Source organism: Apostichopus japonicus, chromosome 19 (genome assembly GCF_037975245.1).
Source record: "Apostichopus japonicus isolate 1M-3 chromosome 19, ASM3797524v1, whole genome shotgun sequence".
In the NCBI taxonomy this organism is placed as follows: Eukaryota; Metazoa; Echinodermata; class Holothuroidea; order Aspidochirotida; family Stichopodidae; genus Apostichopus; species Apostichopus japonicus.
Genome location: NC_092579.1, coordinates 2,591,995 through 2,601,088, shown reverse-complemented (window position 1 = coordinate 2,601,088; position 9,094 = coordinate 2,591,995). Strand labels below are relative to the sequence as shown.

The 9,094-nt window shown below is 36.7% G+C and overlaps 1 protein-coding gene across 1 annotated transcript; it reads right to left on the bottom strand.

Moving 5' to 3' along the window:
• Positions 1-10: 10 nt before the first annotated feature.
• On the bottom strand, positions 11-7,491 carry LOC139960186 (ankyrin repeat domain-containing protein 54-like). Its single transcript, XM_071958360.1, has 7 exons — positions 6,843-7,491; positions 6,061-6,108; positions 4,988-5,086; positions 3,460-3,531; positions 2,863-3,026; positions 2,230-2,337; positions 11-1,199 (listed from the first exon to the last, which is right to left on the bottom strand). Exons 1-7 carry the CDS (start codon positions 7,303-7,305, stop codon positions 1,149-1,151), a joined length of 1,005 nt encoding a protein of 334 aa, XP_071814461.1. The 5' UTR covers positions 7,306-7,491; the 3' UTR covers positions 11-1,148.
• Positions 7,492-9,094: the final 1,603 nt, after the last annotated feature.

Below are 9,094 nucleotides of genomic sequence, written 5' to 3'. Positions count from 1 at the left end.
TTTTCTTTAACCTGATCTTCAGTTGTAGAGAAGCTGTTGCTTTACACAAAATAAAATAATTCACAAGGTGAGAATCCTGTTATATCCAGTGCCATTTAGAGTCAAGATGGGACCAAGGAGCAACTTCTTATATTCTTGGTTTTTTTTGCTCTCAATATATAAACAGAATTAAAGCTGGAGTTTGACTTAATGTTTATGGTAATAACTGGCCACACCTGATAACATAATATCACAATCATGTATAGTAAGTTAAATGACATAAGGCATAAAGTAGCCTAAATATATAAAGCCTATACAGTTTGCAAAATAAAAATAAGAAAACTACATTAAGTTTGTGGAAAACAAAGATTTATGTATCAGATTTAAGGATTAATGACTCACTGACTAGATGCACCTAAAAGGACTGTACCTAAATAGATCTCGTTGTTAGAATGAGGAGTATTCGATTGTGTGTGAATATAACACAGTTAATTGGTCATAGTAACACAAAGCGCAGCTCAGCCTTTAAGGTTGAAAATGTATAACTCTAAAACAAGAAAGACATTGTCTGAAATTGTGCAATAAGAACACGTAAGAACAGTGACATGCACAGGGTCTCAATGGTAGGTGGAGGGTGGGAGGGGGGGGTGGGGAGTAGGAGGGGAAGGAGGGGAAGGAGATTGCAACTTTCACCTAACTGATTTTGGTATGGACGAGCTGTAGTTGGATCAAACATTTTATGACAGGCAGAGTGACACCTCAACAAAGGGGGTACGGGAGGCTGTAATTAGGTCTATATACAACGTTGTGCTAATAAATACATTTCAATTTTGAAAAAAATCCAGACTGCACAACCCCCACCCCCTCCCACACTGCCAGTAAATAAGAGATTGTCAGCACTCTATGCAGCATAGGTCCTATAGTTTTAAGGTTTCAGTTAGGTTATTTATATGAGGTTTTAAGTCTCTTGCATGAAAATTGGGTCAGATTCAGAAATAAAACCCCAAGAAAAAAAACTCCCCCAAATTTTGGCAATTTTTCTCTTGTCACTTCTTTTGCACCTCAAAGGATTCAGGACTGGTTGCAAGATATAACTGCCAGTTGTTACCTTTCTCAAAATTGTGGGGGGGGGGGGGTGGGAGGGGGTGGAACAGCCATGTGGACAGTGGTCATAAATTCATCTTGGTAAAACTCTCCAGAATATCTTGGACTTCATCAATCTGAATGAAGGATAAAAAAAGAAAGAAAAAGTAATTGATAAAAATGTGGACAACAATTGATGAGCGATACTCAGACCAGGTCAACTGATGTAAGATAATAGTAGACAATACAGCACGCTATTCCTTCTTCCCATCCTCCTCCTTTAATAATATCCTCTCATCAAGACATTTGCAACAAGTACCCCAATCATATTTAGCCTACATTTTTCTCTAAGAACTCAACTGAAAATAATTTTATCAAACAAAATTTGTAGTGCGAATACAAAGGTTACATGACCTGTAAAGTAGAATCTAGCAGATTGTAATTTATATAGCAGAATCTAGCAGATTACAATTTATGGAGCACAATCTAGCAGATTACAAGTTATAGAGCAGAATCTAGCACATTACAATTTATAATACAAAATTTGCTGTGGTAGTTTTTCCTCAGAAGCAAGCTGATAAACACCAACATGACAAAATGTTTGTGCTAAAGAAATTTTGGTAGCACAATTTCTTTCAATATCAGACCATGATAGTTTGGAATACTTTGCATTTCTTAATAGCCTGATAGCTGTTAGATACTGTAAGGGTTGTCAAACTTTCAGAGCCATTCTGAAACAGTCGAACACTATGGCCGAGTAAAAAACAAGAGCCTTTATGTCCAATGAACTTAAGTCTCCATTAAACTCAAAACAATTCTAGTGCATACTATTCCCTACATCTCTTAGTGATACCTCAAAAATCCTTTGACCGATCTTACTAAGAAAAAGAGAGAAATCAGTAACTTTGAGTGATCAGCCCCCAATTTTATGATAATACAAAACTTTGATAAGCCAGCATCCTTTGTGTATCACTCGTTCATTATCAGCCTCAAACTCTGCCCACAGGATTTGTTTTCACTTTCCAAATAAATAGTAGCATTTATAATATTCATGGTATCTTCGAATCGCCAAACCAAACCAGGGAAATTGACCCAGACATGGTCTTTTACTGGTGTCCTCTCAGTTAATACAGGAGTCTTCTGTAACCAGAAAGTGCAGACTCTTACCTCTTTCTGGGAGTGGTTGATCTGTAGTTTTTCCGAAACACTGTCCAATTTTGAGATGTGTTCTGGTTTCCCGGCACAGGCCATGTAGACTCGAAGCATACCAAGGAGCTAAGATACAGGAGAGTAAAAACAAACAGTACAATAGTTCTGACCAGATAGAACTCTTGTCAGCACATAAATAAAGTCAAAATTTAAAAAAATTGAACAAACAAAATAAAGTAATTGTCAATAATTGTACTTTCATTTTATCTTTAGTAAGATTGTAATTATTTTCAAAAATGGTGGAAATACTCTTTTCAAAATTTACTTAGTACTCTTGTTATTTTTCATTTTTTTTTTTTCATTTTTCAGTTTGTAACATGCAGCATGCATAGCCTGCATGTGAAACTGTGCCTACATCTCATGACTGTGGTTTTTTGAGTTGCACCCTTTGTGATGAGAAGAAACTACTTTGTATGGTATGATGGATAGTCTTAATGAACTGACTGAACAAACTGAATGAATCGTGTCAGATTTTTATAAAGGTGATATAATTCTGTTTCTTAATCAAAAACATTTACATTAAATTGACATACTTTTCCAGAAGAACGTTTTTGGAATACTCGTAACCGGTGATTTCACTAAGTATTTTACCTTGAATACTTCTTGCCTTGTCGCCTCAGATAAGGAACCGCGGAGGTGATGGAGTCGACTTTTAGCGAGATGAATCGGTGTGTGTCCACTCCCATCTAACTCATGACAGTTAGCTCCAGCCTCGAGAAGAACTGTAACCATTTCAATCTGACTACCAATGCATGCTGTTAAATTTACAAGAAACAAAAAATATAACCTCATTCATTTAAACGTACATTCCTACAAAAAATGTGGATTTATTCGCACAGAGGCTCCCCAAAGATGGTTAAGGTTAATTTATGGCTTATCTAGATTAACACTCAAGTCAAGTTTAGTGACTCAACTAATTAAGTGAGAGTCAATTAACTCTTAACTGACATGGCAATCCATACTTGTGACTTGGTGACTCACAAAATGAAGACCTAACTTACTGAAGTGAAATGGTGACATTTTCAAATGAGGATTTAATTTACTCAATAGATTTGGTGACTCACCCTTGAAGTCGTGTCTCACCAGGTATATAGTTTACTTTACTCAACACATGAGATGACTCATAGAAGCAAAGACTTGATTTACTCAAGTGACAAACAGATTCACTTGTTAAGAAGTTAGACTCACCCAAGTGAAGTGGTGTGTTACCGACCCCGTCCTTCTGATTCACATCACTGCCTCCATCCAGGAGTAATTGCACTGTGAATTTAAACCCAAAATTATAACTATATTTCATTGTTCATGGATAAATTGGAGATACCAAGGGAATGTTGGTCTGTGAACCTCTTACATACAAATCAAATTGTAGTTTAAAAACACATATACACAAAAGTGTCATTAACATTATAGCTGGATGTGATAATTGGATGAGGGGTGGGAGGGGGTTAAGTGGGGTCAAGGTGATGCTGTACTATACAACTATCTATGCTGTCTGTTGTAGTCATCCCTGAAACATTACAAATGCAGCGATACTATTTGACCAGAAGCATTATGGGATTCTTTAGAGCTACAGGAGATTATTGCAAAATCATAAGGGACCAGGCAAGACCACACTGTGGTATTTATGCTGCTATTAAATAGTATTTTCTGACACTATCTCTCTAGATTCAGCAACTATAAGCTCATAACAAAGCTGTCTATCTTGAAGAAGACACAAACTCAATCAACATCATTGTTCTATGTAATAAGAGTTAAATGTGATGAGCAACTTCTTCCCTAAGCAACTATTAAAGAAAAATCTTATTCTGTTTGGGAGAATTTTTCATGTTTGTTCATACACAAGGCTGGAGACTTGATCAGGTCATTTGAAGTGTGATGTCATCGAGCCACATGTGTTTCAATTTTCTTTATATTTCTTAATTTATTTATATTCTGTAATGGAGTTTGGTTTTGCAAATAACAATCATAATAATAAGTAATATTTATATAGCGCATAATCAGCAAAGCTGCTCAAAGCACTTTACAAATGTAAAACCTAAAAACAAATAGTCACAAAAACCTAAATATTAAATATATAGAACCAATGAGGCATAAAATGTAAAAGCCTTAAGCAACAATATAGAAACACCCATACTAAACGATAATAAAAAGTTATATATATAAAAAAAAACCTGAACGCATATAGTCCAAAACAAATTCAAAAGTATGTCAATAGTAAAATAGTTTTTAATAAAAAATGCACAAAGTTTAAATCATAGTCAATGTTTAAATATAAATAAGTATGAGAAACTATACTACAGTAAGACAATTAAATGCTGAATCTAAAATCTTTAAATACTTATTAAACAAGAACTAGTGATGGCAATGGTTTCAATGCCAACACTAACCACTCTACCTCTGAAAATATTCAAATCAAAACAAAGGTTTAAGATTCTTGTGGTCCTATGGCATACTTTAATACTAAATGACAGCCAACAGACACAACTTTTAAACTAGGATATATGTTCCAAACAGTGCAAGTTTTTTAGCTGTCAGTGGAGGTTGTTCACCACAAAGATTCTTGTGTTGATATAAATTAAAGATGATATTATCTTTGGTTTGTGTCTCCTTATAATATGACAAAAACAATTCTCAGTTTTTCTTTCAAACATTTTCAAACAATATAAAAACAAAATTACAAAAATGTTCAGTTCATCATGAGAAATTAAGAGCTCACCAATTCCTCTGTGACCTTTTGTGACCCCAAAGTGGATAGCTGCGCGACCTTTATCATCAGCTCTGTTAGGATTAGTACCCTCTTGAAGAATGCTCAAAACTGGTGGGAGAAAAAAAAAGAGAACCACTTACTACCTGTACCAGCATTTTAAAATTGTATACAAACACTGGTTAACATTTCATACACAATTAATAACTATCCTGTTACAGGAAAATGCATACTGTATGTGTCACTTTCCTGATTCACTCTCGTTTTCTTTAGTCACCTGAGGTTTAACTACTCCCCCTCATCCAACCCCACCCCCAAACCACTGCCCCCCTCCCCAGCCCCCTCACCCATGTATATTTGTTGTATTTCAATACTTTTGGCCAAGGGTTTTCTGAAAACTTTAAAATGATTTTGAAATGCTAGGTCTTTTCCACACTGAGACAAAGACAGACGGTAACCCTTTGAACTTGAGAGAATATGTGTCACTCTGCAAAGTTTAATACAGAGCTATATCTCTAAGGATGTATACTAAGGCATAGCCAGGTAAGATGTAAAAGAAGGACCAGGACTTTAGTCTGCTACATGTTGATCCATAGCATCGGGATGAGGGCAAGTTTATCATGCATATGTATGTAAGCCTGGAATACATATCTGTTCTGTGTAATAATATTGAATCCCCAGTTTGGAAATAAAGGGAGGAGGGGGTGGGGAGGGGGGTGTCTAGGTGTCTTAAATATATTACAAGAGCATTATTCCAAATCAGTAATTTTGTCAAGCAATTTCGTCTTGTAAAAATGATATGATTAACTGGGAAATTATAAATCAAAACAATTTCGTCTGAGACAAATTCAGCTAGGCCTAGATGTATATGAGTGTTAGAGCTGTGAGAGTGTTATACCCTAACATTATAGAGTTGAATCTATCACTTGATAAATGGTTCAGGATAATTGTCTTTTGCCAAATATATTTCTTATTCTGGCTTGACTTGTTGTGCAACAGGATAGATTTCAAATTACATACACTGACAACTAGCTAAGTTCATACAGTAAGCGATCCTAAAACAGAAATGTTTGGCTAGTACTTACCCTCTTCATGATTGTCTTGTTGGACAGCTTGCCGCAGACGTTTCTCTCCTAGAAGATCAAAATATATTTTGCATCGTCAATGTGTTAAATTAATTCATTCAATGATTTATCAATAATGATGACTGACTCAGCATTTAAAAGTGCTAAGATTAACTCATTTTAACTACAAATTACCAGTTGCAATATTGCTGTATATGTCATTTAGTCACTTTGTTTTTTATTACAGCTGGTCCTTATTCCAAGTGCTCAGTTAACTTCAAAATTCAATGCACAAATAAGAATAATAAAATGGAATCTGACCACTCTGTGTAGCCTAAATAATAACTCCGCGAACTACATGCTTCCGAAATTTTAGTGAGTTCATACTTTTGGCCATATTCTAGCATAGTTCACTGATGTAATTGTATATGTACTCATGGTTCTAGGATTTGTAGTCTTACTCTTACTTGGTATTTGAAAACCTAGTATATATACTAACAGTGGAAGTTGTAGTACTCGTACTCATGCATGTTAGACTTACAGACTTTTGTTCATGCACTACAAACAAGACAGCCTGCTGCTTACTTTTATAACTGAATAACTCAAAATAGACAATTAACTGACATTTTATTCATCTATTATTCATTTAACAATATTTCCTAACAACCTAGTCCAACAGGAATTGCTTAAATCAACATTTTAGGGCTGTTGGGCTTAAAATAGGCTACAAGCTAACAAGTACAATCCAGGCCTCACCCTAGCCTACTACTACTAGAAGATACTGTTGTGTATCACAGACTTACCTTGAATGTCATGTCCAAGGGGTGATTTAAGGTACGCTACAGCTTTTCGACGGCAATGCAGTCTAGATTTTTTCCTTCTGATCTTTCCTGTGAACTCTGCAACTGGCATCTCATACCCTAACGTGGAGGAAGTTGGTAAACTTTGAGTGTAATGAAGCTGGGGTGTTTCTCCTGAGGACCAATGCGATAAGTTTAAATCAAATTTTGATCGCAAATTAGCAGACGACCCTTCCAAGCACTTTTCAGAACTCAAATCGGCCATGGTTGTTTCATTTTGTTCTGCATTTGTTGCGCTTTCCGCAGATATGAAATCAACTTCAGCAGTACTATTGACTTGAGACCTAGTGTTATATGGTAGCACGTAATTCCTTTGGTTCGTTTGTGCAGTGGAAGTCCGTTTAGGTATCGCTCCTTCCTCCCAATCGGATACAACAATCGTTGGAGGTCGGAGCTTTCGTTCCATGGTTGCAATTTCCTCAACAACTATATCCGTCGCATTAAAAGGAAGCACTGTATTTGAATATAGCAAGGAAAGGTAATTATAAAAACTAATTTCGTTGTACTTTGTCGTCTTCACCGTGGAAAATATTTTTTAACGCAAATTCGCCACAAATTTGTATCAGGTGGTCACCTCAAGTTGTCAGGTGATCACATTTGTAAGTAAACATTAAACTTACTAAAAGTCGCTTCTAAAGCCATAAATATTGTTCGAAGACTAATTCTGTAACGTTTATTACTTCGCAATGCATGGTAACATTAGCTTGGCATGGATATACTAAAATTTCTCACGGTAGGTTGGTAAGCAATTCACTGTTGGATGCAAAGACGGGGCACAATGCATTCAGAGAAGGTTCTTAGTCCTTTTCCAAGCCTTCTTTAGCCTGTTAGAACGATCAGGTCATCAGCACTGGCCCCAAATTTTAGCACGCTAAAATTTGCTAGACGTTTTCGAAAGTGTTTTCCTAGAGTCTGTGATCCTTTAAATTAGTCCCAACCTCCTAGGATGATAAAATAGACAATTAAATAACTCCGTGGTGAATAAATACTTCTAGATGGACATTAATATTATTGTTGAAATTTCATCATGTGTGACCATCATTCGACTTTCTAGCATATTTTTGGGGAAATGCTGATGACTTTACAGAAGTAGTAAATTTTCTAAAAGTTCTCGCTCTTACAGACTATCAACTGTCATTTTGCCCAAACTGTTACTGAGCGCATCCAAAGCAGTATCCTAGGGTGACACTCTATTGATCTATTCAAAATAAGGCTATAAGCTATAGTCTCAGGAAGAACATTAGTATTTAACCCCGCACCCCTATCTTCACCCCACCCTCACGAATAATTTGCCTAAAGAATTGTTAAAGCAAATCCCCTTACTGACGTGTGCTTGCAAATCACTACTATGGTATACAGTAAATACCCAAAAATGCTGCAGGTTTGGGGGTTTCGTCCCCATGGACCCCAACTCGGCGATTCATGTATCGTGTCCCCCCATCAGAGAAAGTCTGCTTCGCATCTGATACAGTTGCTTGCACGACGAAAGGACATCCCTAGCTTTACCGCACTTCCCAGTGTTCAGGTAGTGGTGAATGTTTATCTTTCTCTGAGCTTGAACAGAGCCGTATATAGAGATCTCCTATATACGGCTCTGAGCTTGAAAGGTACGCAGCGCCATCCTTTTTCATTCTTGCGGTACGACAGTTTAAATAAGCCGACGTCTGTGTTAATGCATACATTAAGGTCATTGAAAGTGTTGAGTAACTTATGTAACGAACAGCTTGTGTATATACTATACGAGATTATGACATAATGAACAGTACTGACAGAGAAAGGGCAAACGGCATCTCTGTTGACCGGTGTCGCGGGGCTGAGGGGGAGGGGTGGGGATGGGCCCTCGATTATGTCATTCTCATAAAGGACATATATACGCGTTCGTACTAGATGTACTGTTGAAAGAAAACAGACTGAAATGTGAATCGTATGCAATCATATACAATCATGTGAATCATATCGAGGCTGAACACTTGAGAACCAACGTTTGACCTATTTGTTCACATGGACTCAGGTAGGGACTGAAACTGGGGGGGGGGTCAATGGGCCCACTCCCCCATGCAATAAAAATGATGTAAAATTATTTCGGGGCCATCCTCCTTATGTTGTCAGGGCCCTAATACTATCTTCATATTATTTAATCTTCTCAGTGCCATAGTTTTGTCACAGGCAGGTGGAGGTGCTTGACTGAGTGTTCA

Bases quoted from the DNA above. Each gene is read 5' to 3' on its own strand.
- LOC139960186 (XM_071958360.1), bottom strand. From the start codon at position 7,305: ATGGAACGAAAGCTCCGACCTCCAACGATTGTTGTATCCGATTGGGAG. The intron at 2,338-2,862 runs GTAAAATACTTA...CCTGTATCTTAG, and splicing joins CAAGGCAAGAAGTATTCAAG to CTCCTTGGTATGCTTCGAGT. The intron at 1,200-2,229 runs GTAAGAGTCTGC...TCCTTCATTCAG, and splicing joins TCAACCACTCCCAGAAAGAG to ATTGATGAAGTCCAAGATAT.